At 45.0% G+C, this 22,791-nt stretch overlaps 1 protein-coding gene across 3 annotated transcripts in view; it reads left to right on the top strand.

Moving 5' to 3' along the window:
- LOC123989573 (uncharacterized protein KIAA1958) overlaps positions 1–20,115 on the top strand; it is a 42,389-nt gene extending 22,274 nt beyond the window's left edge. The window contains exons 4-7 of one of the 3 annotated variants that reach the window (XM_046290690.1): positions 8,542–8,742; positions 11,961–12,155; positions 17,190–17,347; positions 19,338–20,115. In XM_046290690.1, the coding sequence (XP_046146646.1) occupies positions 8,542–8,742; positions 11,961–12,155; positions 17,190–17,347; positions 19,338–19,487 (704 nt within the window). In that variant the 3' untranslated portion in view covers positions 19,488–20,115. Of the gene's footprint in view, positions 1–965; positions 1,056–1,183; positions 1,871–4,415; positions 4,764–8,541; positions 8,743–11,960; positions 12,156–17,189; positions 17,348–19,337 lie in introns of those variants that run through there. The other 2 variants (XM_046290691.1, XM_046290689.1) reach the window with 2 other exon arrangements.
- Positions 20,116–22,791: the final 2,676 nt, after the last annotated feature.

The following is a 22,791-nucleotide window of genomic DNA, read 5'->3' on the forward strand; positions in this document are numbered from 1 at the left end:
GAGGGGCGTGTCCTAGATAGCTCTAAAGCTACTCTACTGGTGCCAAAATCTGACTGTAGGATGGCAGCTAATATCATTTAAAGTTTTTACTCATTCGTTTACCCTTTCATCCGGCTAGCTAGGTCTTTAGCCAGCATAGAACAGGGGGGGGGGGGGGTTGTTCAAAACTCAAGTCAACACGTCCGTCAGGATGTGACCCGCGTCACGAGAGACGCAACAAACGGGAGTCATCCAGTGATGACTAGGTTGAGATGATTTTACGTTGCATCCAAGTTGCTTGGTGTGTTCCAAGAGCTGTCAGTCAAGGCAACCTCGTGAATATAAGCTCCCCGCAAACTCAACCGGCCTTTAAAAAAAAAAAAACTTCCTGGTAGGAAGTACTTTTCCCTCAAATTTAAATTTAGTCTTGTTTGACATGGGAATCAGAATGACTGTTGAGGACCAAGGCATTGTTCAGTGAATACTGTGTAAAATAAACTGTAATAAAAAAAAAATGTATAGCCAAACTGTGTTGTCATTATGTCTCATAAGGATTATAGTTAAAGATGCACTATGTAGAAATCGCTCCGCCATTTCCTGGTTGCAAAATTTTGAAAGTTTGCCTAATTTCAGTTTGTGACAGAACGAGAAAGGACAGTGTAGAGAATCATTGTACCATCTAAACCACTGTCAAATATATGTTCCATAACTCAAAATATTTTCAGCGGTTTGAAGCTGGTGGACAAAACTGAAAGTTAAAAAAACAAACAAACGGAAAAAACGAAACTTAAGAACAGGAAGCATAGAAATAGCACATGCAGAACAGATCTGCCGTTTCTTCGACTCGGCGACAGATCTATAACTCTAATTTCTATGAGTTTGGTCGGCTCATCCAAAAAGTGACATATTGCCACTTTTAATGGAAAATATTTATATAAACATTTTCTAAAAACCTGTCTGATTCCTCCTCTTTTTTCATTTTTTAGACGTAATCTGGCCCACCTTTTCAAGCCATTGCCTGACCAGCGAACCGGCAATGGAGAGGCGGCGCGTTGAAGAGTTTGTTGCTAGAATAGGTGAGACCATTCTGGAGCTACGCTAGTTTTCAAATGACACTATTGATGAAGCTTTCTCCTAGGCACATTTTGTAGAAATTTCTCTGTGTTTTGTTTTTGTGTGTAAATATCTCTGTTGTTCTCTACAGATCTGGGTCAGCTACAGAGTCTACAGACAGTCATACACCAGGTTCTGTCTTTCCGTGACAAGAAAATGGAGAGAGGGGAGGATTGGAAAATGGAGAGAGGGGAGGATTGGAAAATGGAGAGAGGGGAGGAGAGGAGAACGGAGAGAGGACAGGATTGGAAAACGGAGAGAGGGGAAGAGAGGAGAATGGAGAGGGGGGAGGATTGGAGAACGGAGAGTGGGGAAGAGAGGATAGCGGAGAGAGGGGAGGATTGGAGAACTGAGAGAGGGGAAGAGAGGAGAGTGGAGAGAAGGCAGTACCATGAGGATAGAGCTCCCAGTCATTATCCCCAGCCCCACATTTATCAACCCAACACCCATCACCAACAGACCCAGTTCCAGTCCCATCTTGAGACCCACCAGCCACAGCTTCAACCCCAGGCTGAGCCAACGCGCTGGCGAGGCCGTCACAGGGAGCAGCTGCAGGGCCAGCAGGAGCTCTACCCCGGCTCAGGAGTCCTGCTGTCCTCCCTGCAGCTAGCTGCCATGTTTCAGGAGGCTAGAGGGAACTGCATGAGACTCTTTCATCTCCTATTCGAGCATTTCTTCACCGAGGAAGACCTCATAGGGGCGGTGGCCTTCGGCAGGAGGGGAAAAGTACCCGACGGCAAGAAGATTCTTGACCGCAGAACGGTGGACGCAATCATAGGTGAGGAGGAGTAGTAGGCAATCATAGGTGAGGAGGAGGAGGAGTGGACGATCATAGGTGAGGAGGAGGAGTAGACTATCATAGGTGAGGAGGAGGAGTAGACTATCATAGGTGAGGAGGAGGAGTAGACTATCATAGGTGAGGAGGAGGAGTAGACTATCATAGGTGAGGAGGAGGAGTAGACTATCATAGGTGAGGAGGAGGAGTAGACTATCATAGGTGAGGAGGAGGAGTAGACTATCATAGGTGAGGAGGAGGAGTAGACTATCATAGGTGAGGAGGAGGAGTAGACTATCATAGGTGAGGAGGAGGAGTAGACTATCATAGGTGAGGAGGAGGAGTAGACTATCATAGGTGAGGAGGAGGAGTAGACTATCATAGGTGAGGAGGAGGAGTAGACTATCATAGGTGAGGAGGAGGAGGAGTAGACTATCATAGGTGAGGAGGAGGAGGAGACTATCATAGGTGAGGAGGAGGAGGAGACTATCATAGGTGAGGAGGAGGAGTAGACTATCATAGGTGAGGAGGAGGAGTAGACTATCATAGGTGAGGAGGAGGAGTAGACTATCATAGGTGAGGAGGAGGAGTAGACTATCATAGGTGAGGAGGAGGAGGAGACTATCATAGGTGAGGAGGAGGAGGAGGAGTAGACTATCATAGGTGAGGAGGAGGAGGAGTAGACTATCATAGGTGAGGAGGAGGAGGAGTAGACTATCATAGGTGAGGAGGAGGAGTAGACTATCATAGGTGAGGAGGAGGAGTAGACTATCATAGGTGAGGAGGAGGAGTAGACTATCATAGGTGAGGAGGAGGAGTAGACTATCATAGGTGAGGAGGAGGAGTAGACTATCATAGGTGAGGAGGAGGAGTAGACTATCATAGGTGAGGAGGAGGAGTAGACTATCATAGGTGAGGAGGAGGAGTAGACGATCATAGGTGAGGAGGAGGAGTAGACGATCATAGGTGAGGAGGAGGAGTAGACGATCATAGGTGAGGAGGAGGAGTAGACGATCATAGGTGAGGAGGAGGAGTAGACGATCATAGGTGAGGAGGAGGAGTAGACGATCATAGGTGAGGAGGAGGAGTAGACGATCATAGGTGAGGAGGAGGAGTAGACGATCATAGGTGAGGAGGAGGAGTAGACGATCATAGGTGAGGAGGAGGAGTAGACGATCATAGGTGAGGAGGAGGAGTAGACGATCATAGGTGAGGAGGAGGAGTAGACGATCATAGGTGAGGAGGAGGAGTAGACGATCATAGGTGAGGAGGAGGAGTAGACGATCATAGGTGAGGAGGAGGAGTAGACGATCATAGGGGAGGAGGAGGAGTAGGCGATCATAGGGGAGGAGGAGGAGTAGGCGATCATAGGGGAGGAGGAGGAGTAGGCGATCATAGGGGAGGAGGAGGAGTAGGCGACCATAGGTGAGGAGGAGGAGGAGTAGGCGACCATAGGTGAGGAGGAGGAGGAGTAGACGACCATAGGTGAGGAGGAGTAGACGACCATAGGTGAGGAGGAGGAGGAGTGGACGATCATAGGTGAGGAGGAGTAGACTATCATAGGTGATTGTTAATGCACTTTTTCGGGTCCTGGTCTAAAGTAGGTCACTATATAGAGGGAATAGGGCCCTGGTCTAAAGTAGATCACTATATAGAGGGAATAGGGCCCTGGTCTAAAGCAGGTCACTATATAGAGGGAATAGGGCCCTGGTCTAAATCAGTGTACTATATAAAGGGAATAGGGCCCTGGTCTAAAGCAGGTCACTATATAGAGGGAATAGGGCCCTGGTTTAAAGCAGGTCACTATATAGAGGGAATAGGGCCCTGGTCTAAAGCAGGTCACTATATAGAGGGAATAGGGCCCTGGTTTAAAGCAGGTCACTATATAGAGGGAATAGGGCCCTGGTCTAAAGCAGGTCACTATATAGAGGGAATAGGGCCCTGGTTTAAAGCAGGTCACTATATAGAGGGAATAGGGCCCTGGTCTAAAGTAGGTCACTATATAGAGGGAATAGGGCCCTGGCTTAAAGCAGGTCACTATATAGAGGGAATAGGGCCCTGGTCTAAAGTAGGTCACTATATAGAGGGAATAGGGCCCCCCCCCCTAAGTTTTAGATGCACTATTGTTAAGTGACTGTCCCACTGGATGTCATAAGGTGAATGCACCAATTTGTAAGTCGCTCTGGATAAGAGCGTCTGCTAAATGACTTAAATGTAAATGGTCTAAAGCAGGTCACTATATAGAGGGAATAGGGCCCTGGTTTAAAGCAGGTCACTATATAGAGGGAATAGGGCCCTGGTCTAAAGTAGGTCACTATATAGAGGGAATAGGGCCCTGGTCTAAAGCAGGTCACTATATAGAGGGAATAGGGCCCTGGTCTAAAGCAGGTCACTATATAGAGGGAATAGGGCCCTGGTCTAAAGCAGGTCACTATATAGAGGGAATAGGGCCCTGGGCCCTTGTGTTTTCTACTCTGGGCCCATGTATGTAGTGACTCATACCAACTGCTCAACGTGTCAGTTAACTAACTGTATCTCCACTTCACAGCGTACGTCCTCCACTGCTCTGCCCTGGATGGCTGGACGTCGGTGGAGTCGTCCAAACTGAAGAAAGCATGCATCAATAAGTGTAGACTGAGGATGTGTCAGAGGAGAATTGTTACATGTCCTGACGACTTTCCGCAGGTCAGGGTCTGAGGATCCTACCGTTGTGGAGGAAAGGAGGTCATCGTGTCTGCCTTCTTTTGTCCCAAATGGAATCCTATTGCCTTCATATGGGCTCTGGTCAAAAGTAGTGCTCTATATAGGGCTCTGGTCAAAAGTAGGGCTCTCTATAGGGCTCTGGTCAAAAGGAGTGCTCTCTATTGGGCTCTTGTCAAAAGTAGTGCTCTATATAGGGCTCTGGTCAAAAGTAGTGCTCTCTATAGGGCTCTGGTCAAAAATAGTGCTCTCTATAGGGCTCTGGTCAAAAGGAGTGCTCTCTATTGGGCTCTGGTCAAAAGTAGTGCTCTATATAGGGCTCTGGTCAAAAGTAGTGCTCTATATAGGGCTCTGGTCAAAAGTAGTGCTCTCTATAGGGCTCTGGTCAAAAGTAGTGCTCTATATAGGGCTCTGGTCAAAAGTAGTGCTCTCTATAGGGCTCTGGTCAAAAGTAGTGCTCTCTATAGGGCTCTGGTCAAAAGTAGTGCTCTCTATAGGGCTCTGGTCAAAAGTAGTGCTCTCTATAGGGCTCTGGTCAAAAGTAGTGCTCTCTCTGGTCAAAAGTAGGGCTCTGGTCAAAAGTAGTGCTCTCTATAGGGCTCTGGTCAAAAGTAGTGCTCTCTATGGGGCTCTGGTCAAAAGTAGTGCTCTCTATAGGGCTCTGGTCAAAAGTAGTGCTCTCTATAGGGCTCTGGTCAAAAGTAGTGCTCTCTATAGGGCTCTGGTCAAAAGTAGTGCTCTCTATAGGGCTCTGGTCAAAAGTAGTGCTCTCTATAGGGCTCTGGTCAAAAGTAGTGCTCTCTATAGGGCTCTGGTCAAAAGTAGTGCTCTATATAGGGCTCTGGTCAAAAGTAGTGCTCTATATAGGGCTCTGGTCAAAAGTAGTGCTCTCTATAGGGCTCTGGTCAAAAGTAGTGCTCTATATAGGGCTCTGGTCAAAAGTAGTGCTCTATAGGGCTCTGGTCAAAAGTAGGGCTCTGGTCAAAAAAGTAGTGCTCTATATAGGGCTCTGGTCAAAAGTAGTGCTCTCTATAGGGCTCTGGTCAAAAGTAGTGCTCTCTATGCTCTCTAGGGCTCTGGTCAAAAGTAGTGCTCTCTATAGGGCTCTGGTCAAAAGTAGTGCTCTATATAGGGCTCTGGTCAAAAGTATTGGGCTCTGGTCAAAAGTAGTGGGCTCTGGTCTAGTGCTCTAGGGCTCTGGTCAAAAGTAGTGCTCTCTATAGGGCTCTGGTCAAAAGTAGTGCTCTCTCTGGTCAAAAGTAGGGCTCTGGTCAAAAGTAGTGCTCTCTATAGGGCTCTGGTCAAAAGTAGTGCTCTCTATAGGGCTCTGGTCAAAAGTAGTGCTCTCTATGGGGCTCTGGTCAAAAGTAGTGCTCTCTATGGGGCTCTGGTCAAAAGTAGTGCTCTCTATAGGGCTCTGGTCAAAAGTAGTGCTCTCTATAGGGCTCTGGTCAAAAGTAGTGCTCTCTATAGGGCTCTGGTCAAAAGTAGTGCTCTCTATAGGGCTCTGGTCAAAAGTAGTGCTCTATAGGGCTCTGGTCAAAAGTAGTGCTCTATAGGGAATATGGTGCCATTTTGAGCCTGTGGGACGACGTGTTTTCTTATCCAGAAGACATGACGCCAGCGGAATGCAGGGTTCTATGTTCTTTACTTCCATTTTTCCTGCATTAAGTTGTTGTTAGTCACGATGTTAGACCAATGACTGAAGGAGAAATGTTGTGTGTAATGATGTTAGACCAATGACTGAAGGAGAAATGTTGTGTGTAATGATGTTAGACCAATGACTGAAGGAGAAACGTTGACAGTATGTTGCCCTGAAATAAATGGTCAATCCCCCTCGATGGTGTCGAGAAATTATTGAATGGATATTTAAATAGACGAGCCTTGATCTCAGCCATAGAAGGGTTTAAACTTGTCTCTTCATGACTCTCTACAACTTTTCTTTAATCAATTCTGAATTCTGTACGTCACAGTTTTATATTAGTGATTCGTGTTGAAGACTAGTTGAAGTCGGACGTTTAAATGCACTTAGGTTGGAGTCATTAAAACTCATTTTTCAACCACTACAGAAATGTCTTGTTAACTATAGTTTTGTCAAGTCAGTTAGGACATCTATTTTGCATGACACAAGGAATTTTTCCAACAATTGTTTACAGACAGATTATTTCACTTATTCACTGTATCACAATTCCAGTGGGTCAGACGTTTACATACACTAAGTTGACTGTGCCTTTAAACAGCTTGGAAAATTCCAGAAAATGATGTCATGGCTTTAGAAGCTCCTGTCAATTGGAGGTGCACCTGTCAATGTATTTCAAGGTCTACCTTCAAACTCAGTGCGCCTTTGCTTGATATGGTAAAATCAAAAGAACTCAGCCAAGACCTCAGAAAAATATTTCCAAACGCCTGAAGGTACCACGTTCATCTGTACAAACAATAGTACGCAAGTATAAACACCATGGGACCACACAGCCGTCATACCACTCAGGAAGGAGACGCATTCTGTCTCCTAGATATGAACGTACTTTGGTGCGAAAAGTGCAAATCAATCCCAGAACAACAGTAAAGAACCTTGTGAAGATGCTGGAGGAAACCGGTACAAAAGTATCTATATCCACAGTAAAAACGAGTCCTATATCGACATAACCTGAAAGGCCGCTCAGCAAGGAAGAAGTCACTGCTTCAAAACCGCCATAAAAAAGACAGACTACGGTTTGCAACTGCAAATGGGGACAAAGAACGTTGAAGAAATGTCCTCTGGTCTGATGAAACATAAATAGAACTGTTTGGCAAAAATGACCATTGTCATGTTTGGAGGAAAAAGGGGGATGCTTGCAAGCCGAAGAACACCATCCCAACCGTGAAGCACGGGGGTGGCAGCATCATGTTGTGGGGGTGCTTTGCTGCAGGCGGGACTGGTGCACTTCACAAAATAGATGGCATCATGAGGGAGGAAAATTATGTGGATATATTGAAGCAACATCTCAAGACATCAGTCAGGAAGTTTAAGCTTGGTCGCAAATGAGTCTTCCAAATGGACAATGACCTCAAGCATACTTCCAAAGTTGTGGCAAAATGGCCTAAGGACAACAAAGTCAAGGTATTGGAGTGGCCATCACAAAGCCCTGACCTCAATCCTATAGAAAATGTGTGGGCAGAACTGAAAAAGTGTGTGTGAGCAAGGAGGCCTACAAACCTGACTCAATTATATCAGCTCTGTCAGGAGGAATGGGACAAAACTCACCCAACTTATTGTGGGAAGCTTGTGGAAGGCTACCTGAAACATTTGACCCAAGTTAAACAATTTAAAGGCAATGCTACCAAATACTAATTGAGTGTATGTAAACTTCTGACCCACTGGGAATGTGATGAAATAAATCAAACCTGAAGCAAATTATTCTCTCTACTATTATTCTGACATTTCACATTCTTAAAATAAAATGGTGATCCTAACTGACCTAAGACAGGGAATTTTTACTAGATTTTAATGTCAGGAATTGTGAAAAACTTGAGTTTAAATGTATTTGGCTAAGGTGTATGTAAACTTCCGACTTCAACTGTGTGCTAAATAGCTAATCGATATTTTAAAACTTTTCCCAACTCCCTTTTATTTATTAAAACACATATAGGATAGAGTTTTAAAGCAAGTGGGAAAAACTCCTCTCATATTGGAACCTGAGTAGCAGGTAGGTTCCAGTTTCTCTCGTAATGTTTTCCAGTTCCTTTTTATTTGTCCTCTGTGCTGCATGTGTTCTCTCATATGAGGGGGGGGGGGGGTTCTGCCTACATTCGTTTGAAAGTGATCCTACTCTGTATGTTCTCTGAACTATGACCCCTTTTCCAACACCCAGAGACACAGTGTTAACTTCGTTTAGCTTTTTTATGTACTTTAAAATTATTTCTGTAATAAAGTTACCATAATTATTATGTTGAAACTGTATATCCTGTCTCACCCTTCCTGTCTCTGTTGCCAGTGGGACCAGCTCTGTGTGAAATAGAGCGGCTGCGAGCATTGCTGAGTGTTGAGCGGAGCCGCAGTGAGCAGATGGGGGAGACCATCTCCAGTCTGAAACAGGACAAGGAGCTGCTGCAGCAGGAACTCACTAAGAAGGCTGAACTCATCTGTGACTTCCTGCAAGACCAACTACGACCAGGTACGCTCTTACTACGCCCAGGTAGGCACCTCATTCTTCTCAGGTACCCTATAAGCTCAATGGGATGTTACATAATGGGATATTAATATTGAGGGTTATGTGTTCAATGCTGACAAAAAAAACTTGTTGTCTCTACTAAAATCAATTTCCCCCCCAAAAATTGGCACTACTATCTGTCTGTTTGTCTGGATACAAATGTATCCATAACTGTTATAGGGGTCTGCCGTCCTCCCTCGGCACTCGAGGAGTTAACTAGTTTGTTGTCTTCTACTAAGTCAGAAGTCATCCTGGGTGACCTAAATTGTGATTGTCTGAAGCCTGCATTTCCCAATCTAAAAAGTCATGTGTAATGACCTAAACCTTACCCAGCTGTAATGACTAAGACTACATGAGCCCAACCCTATAGAGCCTTCAATGTCAACTCTGATCTTATTCTGACAAATACACCAGCGAAATATGTTTCTACTGGTGTATTCTCCCAAGACATTACTGACAATTGCCCAGTTTGTGTTAGAGATGTGACAATACAAAACATCTAAGCTTCAGCGAACAGGCTTTTAAAATGTGTCTTTATTTTCGTGATTTTGATTGTATTTCAGCTATCCCTGAACCTGATTTAGTTTTCAGCCTTTTTTTCAGATGTTTTCAGTACTATTGTGAATGATCATGCTCCCGACAAAAATACTCAGGGTTAAAGGAGGATTGAATGCCTGGTATCACTCTGGAAGATTATGCTTGGGTCACGGCCAGGAACACAGTCTTAGGCCCGGACTGGCGGTTAAGCAACTGAGACCAGCTGAACAGCTAAATCTGATTTATTATGTAGCTTTTGGATTGTAATGGGAACCCGGCTAAATTATGGGATGGTGTCAAATCCCCGTAGGGTTTTATTTCTCCTCTCTACCACACAACACATTTAATTCAGACTCTGGCCTCATCATTGATGGGTTTAATCACCATTTTTATTTCAGCGGGTTATCTCTCTTTGAAAGAACGTCTGAGTCTATTCACAATGGTATTGGGCTGGATGCTGGCAGGGGAAACTTAGTGAATGACCTGAGAAATGATAGTCCCAGCTTTTCTTTTAATCTATATACAGAAAAAGAAAGTACTGGATGCTTTGCTAGCAATATCCAACAAAAAATAGAGACAGGGACCGGACGCTTGGACCCTGGTCTGCTTAAGGTTTCCGCCCCCATCATTGTTGGCGCAATAAAACCACTTTGTTTTTTTATTTAACATTGTTATCAGGAAATATTTCAAAAATCAGCTGTTGTTCTGCCTTAAGGACGTGGATAGTAGAGATCTTAATAACTATCGGCCCATTTCAAGGCTTCCTGGTCTAGCGAAGATTCTATAAAACTTGGTAGATGTACAATTTAGTTTTTTTTTAACCTTAAATGTATTTTGAATGTGAACCAATCAGGGTTTAGGCCTGGGCATCCAATCAGGGTTTAGGCCTGGGCATCCAATCAGGGTTTAGTCCTGGGCATCCAATCAGGGTTTAGTCCTGGGCATCCAATCAGGGTTTAGTCCTGGGCATCCAATCAGGGTTTAGTCCTGGGCATCCAATCAGGGTTTAGTCCTGGGCATAGCACTGTTACAGCTTCCACTTCAGTAGTTAATGATATTGTCAATGCTTTAGACACTACAATGACATGTTCTGCTTTGTTTGTGGACCTGTCAAATTATTTTGATACTGTTGATCGTGCTATTTTATTGAATAAGTTGTCCTCGATAGGTCTGAGCTCTGACACCTGTTCCTGGGTTGATGATGATCTTAGTGACAGAACTCAGGCCTTCCTGATGGATGGGGTTTCGTCTGAATTTCTAGAGGTACATAAAAGTGTACCACAGGAGTTGATTTTGGGACTTCTTCTTGTTTACTACTAATATAAACCCCATTGGTCAATCTGTTAAATTGTAAACTTCATCTTTATGCAGACCATTATGTTGCTATTGTCCAGACTTTTCATCTGGCTGTGTCAGAACTACAGTCAGATTTAATATCTAGCTGATGTGCTTAAAACGGGCAAAACTAAACTCATGTTGTTTTTAAAACTCTCGTGTTTCAGATGAACTACATGTTCTTCAATCGAACATGTTCCTGCATATACAGTTCCTTCGAAAAGTATTCAGACCCCTTGACCTTTTCCACATTTTGTTACGTTACAGCCTTGTTCTAAAATTGATTTAATAAAAAAAGGTATTCGGCAATCTACACACAATACCCCATAATGACATCACAATACCCCATAATGACATCACAGTACCCCATAATGACATCACAATACCCCATAATGACATCACAATACCCCATAATGACATCACAATACCCCATAATGACATCACAATACCCCATAATGACATCACAATACCCCATAATGACATCACAATACCCCATAATGACATCACAATACCCCATAATGACATCACAATACCCCATAACGACATCACAATACCCCATAATGACATCACAATACCCCATAAGGACATCACAATACCCATAACGACAACACAATACCCCATAACGACATCACAATACCCCATAACGACATCACAATACCCCATAATGACATCACAATACCCCATAATGACAACACAATACCCCATAATGACATCACAATACATTTACATTACCCCATAATGACATCACAATACCCCATAACGACATCACAATACCCCATAATGACATCACAATTCGCCTGCCATATAAGTTCTGTTATACTCACAGACATTATTTCAATGGTTTTGGAAACATTAGAGTGTTTTCTATCCAAATCTACCACTTATATGCATATCCTAGCTTCTGGGCCTGAGTAGAAGGCAGTTTACTTTGGGCATGCTTTTCATCCGGAGGTGAAAATAGTGCCCCCTAACCTAATGAAGTTAATCAGCTTCTTGATATGCCACACCTGTCAGTTAGATGGATTAGATGGCAAAGGAGAAATGCTCACTAACAGGGATGTAAACACATTTGTGCACAAAATTTTGTCCGACACTTCTTATTTCAGCTCATGAAATATGGGACCAACACATTACATTTAATAATTTTGTTCAGTATAGAACATAATTAGGTCTAGTCTAAGGCTTAGTCTACAAACTGTACCTGATCATCATCAGCAGGGGTGAGGAGGCATGTGGATGAAGAATGACCCTCTATTATAAATCCAGAGTTAAAAACATGGCGTGATGTTTCTGCCAGAGACCATCGGTTTTATGTTTTTTCTTTTCCTCAGAGAAGAGGCGTGGTCTTTCGTCCAGCCAGATGGAGCTGGGGACGGGTAGCTCCTCCCACATGGGGGTGGGTTTCCCTGATGAGGGTGTGGCTTTTGAGAACCCCGCCCTATTCGACAGCTTTGAGGAGGTGGAGCTCCACAGGGTGATGAAGAGCTCCAAGAGGAGCAGAGATGGAGAGAACACACGAGTTAGGAGTAAGTACTGTAGATGGCCCTTAAACAGAGTCAGGACTACAGTACTGTAGATGGCCCTTAAACAGAGTCAGGACTACAGTACTGTAGATGGCCCTTAAACAGAGTCAGGACTACAGTACTGTAGATGGCCCTTAAACAGAGTCAGGACTACAGTACTGTAGATGGCCCTTAAACAGAGTCAGGACTCCAGTACTGTAGATGGCCCTTAAACAGAGTCAGGACTACAGTACTGTAGATGGCCCTTAAACAGAGTCAGGACTACAGTACTGTAGATGGCCCTGTAAACAGAGTCAGGACTACAGTACTGTAGATGGCCCTTAAACAGAGTCAGGAGGACTAGTACAGATGGCCCTAAACTGGACTAGATGGCCCTTAAACAGAGTCAGGACTACAGTACTGTAGATGGCCCTTAAACAGAGTCAGGACTACAGTACTGTAGATGGCCCTTAAACAGAGTCAGGACTACAGTACTGTAGATGGCCCTTAAACAGAGTCAGGACTACAGTACTGTAGATGGCCCTTAAACAGAGTCAGGACTACTGTAGATGGCAGTCAGGACTGTACTGTAGATGGCCCTTAAACAGAGTCAGGACTACAGTACTGACCCTAAACAGTCAGGACTACAGTACTGTAGATGGCCCTTAAACAGAGTCAGGACTACAGTACTGTAGATGGCCCTTAAACAGAGTCTACAGTACTGTAGATGGCCCTAAACAGTCAGGACTACAGTACTGAGATGGCCCTTAAACAGAGTCAGGACTACAGTACTGTAGATGGCCCTTAAACAGAGTCAGGACTACAGTACTGTAGATGGCCCTTAAACAGACTACAGTACTGTAGATGACTAAACAGAGTCAGGACTACTGTAGATGGCCCTTAAACAGAGTCAGGACTACAGTACTGTAGATGGCCCTTAAACAGAGTCAGGACTACAGTACTGTAGATGGCCCTTAAACAGAGTCAGGACTACAGTACTGTAGATGGCCCTTAAACAGAGTCAGGACTACAGTACTGTAGATGGCCCTTAAACAGAGTCAGGACTACAGTACTGTAGATGGCCCTTAAACAGAGTCAGGACTACAGTACTGTAGATGGCCCTTAAACAGAGTCAGGACTACAGTACTGTAGATGGCCCTTAAACAGAGTCAGGACTACAGTACTGTAGATGGCCCTTAAACAGAGTCAGGACTACAGTACTGTAGATGGCCCTTAAACAGAGTCAGGACTACAGTACTGTAGATGGCCCTTAAACAGAGTCAGGACTACAGTACTGTAGATGGCCCTTAAACAGAGTCAGGACTACAGTACTGTAGATGGCCCTTAAACAGAGTCAGGACTACAGTACTGTACAGTCACTGTAGATGGCCCTTAAACAGAGTCAGGACTACAGTACTGTAGATGGCCCTTAAACAGAGTCCCTTAGAGACTACAGTACTGTAGATGGCCCTTAAACAGAGTCAGGACTACAGTACTGTAGATGGCCCTTAAACAGAGTCAGGACTACAGTACTGTAGATGGCCCTTAAACAGAGTCAGGACTACAGTACTGTAGATGGCCCTTAAACAGAGTCAGGACTAAGTACTGTAGATGGCCCTCAGGACTACAGTACTGTAGATGGCCCTTAAACAGAGTACTGTAGATGGCCCTTAAACAGAGTCAGGACTACAGTACTGTAGATGGCCCTTAAACAGGACTCAGGACTAGTACTGTAGATGGCCCTTAAACAGAGTCAGGACTACAGTACTGTAGATGGCCCTTAAACAGAGTCAGGACTACAGTACTGTAGATGGCCCTACAGTACTGTAAACAGAGTCAGGACTACAGTACTGTAGATGGCCCTTAAACAGAGTCAGGACTACAGTACTGTAGATGGCCCTTAAACAGAGTCAGGTACTGTAGATGGCCCTTAGAGTCACTACAGTAGATGGCCCTTAAACAGAGTCAGGACTACAGTACTGTAGATGGCCCTTAAACAGAGTCAGGACTACAGTACTGTAGATGGCCCTTAAACAGAGTCAGGACTACAGTACTGTAGATGGCCCTAGATGGCCCTTAAACAGAGTCAGGACTACAGTACTGTAGATGGCCCTTAAACAGAGTCAGGACTACAGTACTGTAGATGGCCCTTAAACAGAGTCAGGACTACAGTACTGTAGATGGCCCTTAAACAGAGTCAGGACTACAGTACTGTAGATGGCCCTTAAACAGAGTCAGGACTACAGTACTGTAGATGGCCCTTAAACAGAGTCAGGACTCCAGTACTGTAGATGGCCCTTAAACAGAGTCAGGACTACTACAGTACTGTAGATGGCCCTTAAACAGAGTCAGGACTACAGTACAGTACTGTAGATGGCCCTTAAACAGAGTCAGGACTACAGTACTGTAGATGGCCCTTAAACAGAGTCAGGACTACAGTACTGTAGATGGCCCTTAAACAGAGTCAGGACTACAGTACTGTAGATGGCCCTACTGTAGATGGCCCTTAAACAGAGTCAGGACTACAGTACTGTAGATGGCCCTTAAACAGAGTCAGGACTACAGTACTGTAGATGGCCCTTAGAGTCAGGACTCCAGTACTGTAGATGGCCCTTAAACAGAGTCAGGACTACAGTACTGTAGATGGCCCTTAAACAGAGTCAGGACTACAGTACTGTAGATGGCCCTTAAACAGAGTCAGGACTACAGTACTGTAGATGGCCCTTAAACAGAGTCAGGACTACAGTACTGTAGATGGCCCTTAAACAGAGTCAGGACTACAGTACTGTAGATGGCCCTTAGAGTCAGGACTCCAGTACTGTAGATGGCCAGTACTGTAGATGGCCCTTAAACAGAGTCAGGACTACAGTACTGTAGATGGCCCTTAAACAGAGTCAGGACTACAGTACTGTAGATGGCCCTACTAGATGGCCCTTAAACAGAGTCAGGACTCCAGTACTGTAGATGGCCCTTAAACAGAGTCAGGACTACAGTACTGTAGATGGCCCTTAAACAGAGTCAGGACTACAGTACTGTAGATGGCCCTTAAACAGAGTCAGGACTCCAGTACTGTAGATGGCCCTTAAACAGAGTCAGGACTACAGTACTGTAGATGGCCCTTAAACAGAGTCAGGACTACAGTACTGTAGATGGCCCTTAAACAGAGTCAGGACTACAGTACTGTAGATGGCCCTTAGAGTCGGGACTCCAGTACTGTAGATGGCCCTTAAACAGAGTCAGGACTACAGTACTGTAGATGGCCCTTAAACAGAGAGTCAGGTACTAAACAGTACTGTAGATGGCCCTTAAACAGAGTCAGGACTACAGTACTGTAGATGGCCCTTAGAGTCAGGGACTCCAGTACTGTAGATGGCCCCTACTGTAACAGAGTCAACAGAGTCCCTTAGACTCTACAGTACTGTAGATGGCCCTTAAACAGAGTCAGGACTACAGTACTGTAGATGGCCCTTAGAGTCAGGACTACAGTACTGTAGATGGCCCTTAAACAGAGTCAGGACTACAGTACTGTAGATGGCCCTTAAACAGAGTCAGGACTACAGTACTGTAGATGGCCCTTAAACAGAGTCAGGACTACAGTACTGTAGATGGCCCTTAAACAGAGTCAGGACTACAGTACTGTAGATGGCCCTTAGAGTCAGGACTACAGTACTGTAGATGGCCCTTAAACAGAGTCAGGACTCCAGTACTGTAGATGGCCCTTAAACAGAGTCAGGACTACAGTACTGTAGATGGCCCTTAAACAGAGTCAGGACTACAGTACTGTAGATGGCCCTTAAACAGAGTCAGGACTCCAGTACTGTAGATGGCCCTTAAACAGAGTCAGGACTACAGTACTGTAGATGGCCCTTAGATGGCCCTTAGAGTCAGGGACTCCAGTACTGTAGATGGCCCAAGTACTGTAGATGGCCCTTAAGAGTCAACCATAGATGGCCCTTAAACAGAGTCAGGACTCCAGTACTGTACCCAATACCATAGAGTCAGGACTCCAGTACTGTAGATGGCCCTTAAACAGAGTCAGGACTCCAGTACTGTACCCAATACCATAGAGTCAGGACTCCAGTACTGTACCCAATACCATAGAGTCAGGACTCCAGTACTGTAGATGGCCCAAACAGAGTCAGGACCATAGAGATGGCAGGTCAGGACTCCAGTACTGTACCCAATACCATAGAGTCAGGACTCCAGTACTGTACCCAATACCATAGAGTCAGGACACCATAGAATCAGGACTACAGTACTGTAGATGGCCCTTAGAGTCAGGACTCCAGTACTGTAGATGGCCCTTAAACAGAGTCAGGACTACAGTACTGTAGATGGCCCTTAAACAGAGTCAGGACTCCAGTACTGTACCCAATACCATAGAGTCAGGACTCCAGTACTGTAGATGGCCCTTAAACAGAGTCAGGACTCCAGTACTGTACCCAATACCATAGAGTCAGGACTCCAGTACTGTACCCAATACCATAGAGTCAGGACTCCAGTACTGTAGATGGCCCTTAGAGTCAGGACTCCAGTACTGTAGATGGCCCTTAGAGTCAGGACTCCAGTACTGTAGATGGCCCTTAGAGTCAGGACTCCAGTACTGTAGATGGCCCTTAGAGTCAGGACTCCAGTACTGTAGATGGCCCTTAGAGTCAGGACTCCAGTACTGTACCCAATACCATAGAGTCAGGACTCCAGTACTGTAGATGGCCCTTAGAGTCAGGACTCCAGTACTGTAGATGGCCCTTAGAGTCAGGACTCCAGTACTGTAGATGGCCCTTAGAGTCAGGACTCCAGTACTGTACCCAATACCATAGAGTCAGGACTACAGTACTGTACCCAATACCATAGAGTTGGATAGAGGGCGCACTTGGACCAAATCCTGGTGATGGCGCTGTCCATGCTGTCACAGAAGTGGCCAATGCGGAGATAGGAGATGAGCTCTCTAGTACATCTCCATCCCTCACACTGAAACATGTCAAATGAAGAGTTGAGAAATCAGCATTTGTTTTACTATTACTTAACCCCGTCGGTCCTGCCGCTCTCTCTCCCCAGTGAAGAACGTGGTGGGCGTCATCGCCAGGTACATGGCGGCCCTGCAGGAGTTCAGACGCAGCGTCTCCATGAAGGTGGCGTTCGACCGCGTGGGCGTCGACCGCAACACCATCTCACGGACGGCCGCCATCGCCGAGCTGAGCCTGGCCGCTCCGGAGGTAAATCCTTCATTTTAATCTAAGGCTTTGATCTTTTTATTCTGGGATTAGGTTTTTATCATTTGTGTCTGTCTTTGTATTTATTCAGTGTTGTAGGTGCCATTTTGGTTTATGAGTTGTGTATATATTGTCTGTCCAGGGTTATTTTGACTTGTTTTGGACACTAGAGGGCACTATTTGTTGGGGTCATGGGTCACTGGTCTCGTGTGTGTGTGTGTGTGTGTGTGTGTGTGGTGTGAGTGGGTTAGTACAGGTGTGTGGTTGAGAAATCAGATTTGTTTTACTATTACTTACCCCTCGCGTGGCGTGAAGAACGGGTGGGCGCAGTACAGTGTGTGGTGGGTTAGTACAGGTGAGAGGAAGGGTTAGTACAGTGTGAGTGGTGTGTGTGTAGTGTGTGGTGTGTGTGAGGAAGGGTTAGTACAGGTGTGTGGTGAGAGGGGGTTAGTACAGGTGAGAGGAAGGGTTAGTACAGGTGTGAGGTGAAGGGGGTTAGTACAGGTGTACAGGAAGGGTTAGTACAGGTGAGAGGAAGGGTTAGTACAGGTGTACAGGTGAGAGGGAAGGGTTAGTACAGGTGTACAGGTGAGAGGAAGGGTTAGTACAGGTGAGAGGAAGGGTTAGTACAGGTGAGAGGAAGGGTTAGTACAGGTGTACAGGTGAGAGGAATGGTTAGTACAGGTGTACAGGTGAGAGAAAGGGTTAGTACAGGTGTACAGGTGAGAGGAAGGGTTAGTACAGGTGTACAGGTGAGAGGAAGGGTTAGTACAGGTGTACAGGTGAGAGGAAGGGTTAGTACAGGTGTACAGGTGAGAGAAAGGGTTAGTACAGGTGTACAGGTGAGAGGAAGGGTTAGTACAGGTGTACAGGTGAGAGGAAGGGTTAGTACAGGTGTACAGGTGAGAGGAAGGGTTAGTACAGGTGTACAGGTGAGAGGAAGGGTTAGTACAGGTGAGAGGAAGGGTTAGTACAGGTGAGAGGAAGGGTTAGTACAGGTGAGAGGAAGGGTTAGTACAGGTGTACAGGTGAGAGGAAGGGTTAGGCTGGGTTTCTGTACAGCACTTTGAGATATCAGCTGATGTACGAAGGGCTATATAAATAAATTTGATTTGATTTGATTAGTACAGGTGTACAGGTGAGAGGAAGGGTTAGTACAGGTGTACAGGTGAGAGGAAGGGTTAGTACAGGTGTACAGGTGAGAGGAAGGGTTAGTACAGGTGAGAGGAAGGGTTAGTACAGGTGTACAGGTGAGAGGAAGGGTTAGTACAGGTGTACAGGTGAGAGGAAGGGTTAGTACAGGTGAGAGGAAGGGTTAGTACAGGTGAGAGGAAGGGTTAGTACAGGTGTACAGGTGAGAGGAAGGGTTAGTACAGGTGTACAGGTGAGAGGAAGGGTTAGTACAGGTGTACAGGTGAGAGGAAGGGTTAGTACAGGTGAGAGGAAGGGTTAGTGCAGGTGTACAGGTGAGAGGAAGGGTTAGTACAGGTGTACAGGTGAGAGGAAGGGTTAGTACAGGTGAGAGGGTGTTGTAAGGGTTAGTACAGGTGAGAGGAAGGGTTAGTACAGGTGAGAGGAAGGGTTAGTACAGGTGTACAGGTGAGAGGAAGGGTTAGTACAGGTGAGAGGAAGGGTTAGTTAGTACAGGTGAGAGGAAGGGTTAGTACAGGTGTACAGGTGAGAGGAGAGCACACACAGCACACACATATATAGCTGCTAGAATGCATCTCTCTGCACCTTTTCTATATGTGTGTTTGGAAGCTATTTATATTTTATATACACAATAAATGGGTGTTGTATGTATTAGCTGGTGTTGTATGTATTAGAAAGAGTCTGTTTGGAAAGCTGATTGTTTTAGACGTTTCTCTCCTGTGCCAGTGGCTTTTCATAGGAAATCAGGTGTTGTATGTATTAGCAGGTGTTGTATGTATTAGCAGGTGTTGTATGTATTAGCAGGTCCTTTGGGGGTTAATAAAGCATTATTTAATCCTAGGTGTTCCACGCTCTGCCACCTTGGGACGAGAAAGAGGAGACGCTGGCTCACTACGCCCACCGCTGCAGGCAGGCCATGGACGACACCATCCGAGCCAAGATCAAAACCATGAAAACCAAGGGAGACCTGCTGCCCATAGTCAGCAAATGACCCCAGAGAAGGAAGGTGTGTCCTCGGGATGCCTGTAGGACAAACCAGACCAACACCATCTGCGGTAGATTACCTGCTCGGTGTTTTAACGTGTAGATTGTTCAGGAACTGAACAGAAAATGGGGGCTGGTGTTCTGTGGTCAAAGGCGATGGGACGGCCTACGTTCTTCGTGTTGGTCTGTCTTGTCCTTTATGATAAAAGCCTGGTCCACAGATCTGTTTGTGTTGTCGTGCCAAGTTGGAAAGACGACACAAACAGGTCTGGGACCAGGCTTGACCTCTGATCCCCAGTGATGCTCGACTGCCATTTCAAAACAAGTGAAATGTTGTTATTGCTCCGTCCCATTTGTCTGCCCACCCCCACTATGACCTTAACCCATCAATGATGACAGACACCATGACTATCATTAAAAAACACATTGTAGTGCACCAATGTTTGATTTACTGTAATGTGTAACATTTATTTAGTCTTTTGAACGATGTGCTAATGCTTTTGAAGTGTTTTTAGTAGTGGAGAACAACATTGGAAAATATTATTCAAATAAGGATCTTATTTTTGTCAAGAGTTTTTCCGGTACTTTTGGTGGTCTATGTAGTGTTGTTTTTAAAGAGATTCTCCAGTACCTTTGATGGTCTATGTAGTGTTGTTTTTAAAGAGATTCTCCGGTACTTTTGTAAACTTTTTAGCCAGTAGTTTTGAAAGTATCACTCACGAGCCAAAAGGGGTCCCTGAAAATTGCGTACTATGTCACTGCGCTCGCTGTGTGTGCGCATCTTGCTAGCTGTCACTCAAATGGCGAGGGGTTGAAGCTCATTACTTGGAACTGGAGCTGCTAGAGGGCTGGCTCACGCGGAAGGAAATGGCACAGCTTCCAGAAAAACAGGTGCTTTCAAACGAGGGATTTTTAGGGATAATTGAGATGAGACGTGTTGATACTTTAGTTTGCTCCTTTAGGGCACCAGTACTGATCCAGTAATGTCTGAGGTTGTGTACATTGTCACTCGTGGGAAAGGAGGAGAGCTGTCGACTGCCTAAATCCTTACCCGGTGAGAAGAAACGAGCTCACAGTTCAGTCTGGAATGCTCTGGGGCTTTCCGAGTCATCATGCAGCTCCTTGAAGAGCTCTATTCAGGGCACTGTGGCATGGTGCGAATGAAGGAGACGCTGCTACTTCCGGTGGCCAGGATGTAGTTATCAAAGACTAGGCCAAGTGTTGTTCTGCATGTCACATGACGAGGAACGTGCCTTAGCTAGCGCTGCTACACTCATGGGACTTCCCAGAGGGGCCATGGCAGCGAGTCCACATGCAGGCCTACTGGAGCAAGGTTTCCTAAACTCTGTCCAGGGTTCCTCCCTGGGTACACGTTTTGTTTTTTTGCCCCTAACACTACACAGCTGTTTAAAATAATCAAAGCTTGATGATGAGTTTTGCTAGGGGCAAAAAACACCAGAAACGTGCACCCAGGGTGGGCCCTGGGACCGAGTTTGGAAAACCCTAGACTGGAGGATCGTATGTTGCTAGTCACACAGCAAATGGCCTGAGGTTGCAGTGATGAAGAACACTTCAGCAGAGAGAGCCATCGAAAAGTTAGTCAATATTCAGTCGCTTCGGCTTGCCAACGCAACTCGTTAGTGATAATGTCCCCCCCCCCAGCTGGTGTTTGAAGAGTTCCGGTCATCCATTGAAGAATCCATCACATCAAAATCAGCGCTGTATCACCCTGTAACAAACTGCCTCGTCGAAAGATTAGTCCAGACTATGAAGCAAGCTTTAAAAGTCATCACAAGGAAACGGGTCCCTCAACACCTTCCTGTTGACCAACAGAGACACCCCCCCCCAATAAAACAATAATCTGGTCGGGAGTGTCCAAACTGCTCAACGGGTGGTGTAGTATGGCTGCCCTCTACTCCGACCTCTGACCTCTGTGTTTCTGAGGGGTCAGACTAAAGCACAAGACATTTCCATTGGACAATAAACAAATGTTCAGCTACAGCAGCAACAGAGACAAGGAGGCCATACTTGCAACCATTTAAAGTTAAATGGGTTCTCCAGGCAATGAAATGCATTGATTTACTTGTGTGTTACAGAACACTAAATTGTAGCTTGTCCCATCAGATAACATGTTACATATTAAAGTGTTAGACCTCTCACTGAAGGCTTCAGTCATACAAAAGTTATACTTCAATCCAAACTGGTTCTCTAGCAGATCAGTAAGAATGTCTCATCCCATGTTCAAGAATGGCCTTTTTTATTCAGATTACAACCTCTCCTTTATTCAGATTACAATCTCTCACTGTATTCAGATTACAACCTCTCCTTTATTCAGATTACAACCTCTCCCTTTATTCAGATTACAACCTCTCACTTTATTCAGATTACAACCTCTCCCTTTATTCAGATTACAACCTCTCCCAGATTACAACCTCTCCCTTTATTCAGATTACAACCTCTCCCTTTATTCAGATTACAACCTCTCCCTTTATTCAGATTACAACCTCTCCCTTTATTCAGATTACAACCTCTCCCTTTATTCAGATTACAACCTCTCCCTTTATTCAGATTACAACCTCTCCCTTTATTCAGATTACAACCTCTCCCTTTATTCAGATTACAACCTCTCCCTTTATTCAGATTACAACCTCTCCCTTTATTCAGATTACAACCTCTCCCTTTATTCAGATTACAACCTCTCCCTTTATTCAGATTACAACCTCTCCCTTTATTCAGATTACAACCTCTCCCTTTATTCAGATTACAACCTCTCCCTTTATTCAGATTACAACCTCTCCCTTTATTCAGATTACAACCTCTCCCTTTATTCAGATTACAACCTCTCCCTTTACAACCTTCATTCAGATTACAACCTCTCCCTTTATTCAGATTACAACCTCTCCCTTTATTCAGATTACAACCTCTCCTGTATTCAGATTACAACCTCTCCCTTTATTCAGATTACAACCTCTCCCTTTATTCAGATTACAACCTCTCCACCAGAAAATACAAATATTAGATTAAACCTCTCCTCTATTCAGATTACAACATTTTTGGGATTCAAATTACAACCTCTCCCTTTATTCAGATATCACAAATGGGACTTTATTCAGATTACAACAGCTAACACAGATTACAGATATGACATGCAGATTACAACCTCTCCCTTTATTCAGATTACAACCTCTCACTTTATTCAGATTACAACCTCTCACTGTATTCAGATTACAACCTCTCCCTTTATTCAGATTACAACCTCTCCCTCTTGCAATTTCAGTGTAATCCACCAGAAAATACAAATATTATCAAAC

Source organism: Oncorhynchus gorbuscha, linkage group LG11 (genome assembly GCF_021184085.1).
Source record: "Oncorhynchus gorbuscha isolate QuinsamMale2020 ecotype Even-year linkage group LG11, OgorEven_v1.0, whole genome shotgun sequence".
Taxonomy (NCBI): domain Eukaryota; kingdom Metazoa; phylum Chordata; class Actinopteri; order Salmoniformes; family Salmonidae; genus Oncorhynchus; species Oncorhynchus gorbuscha.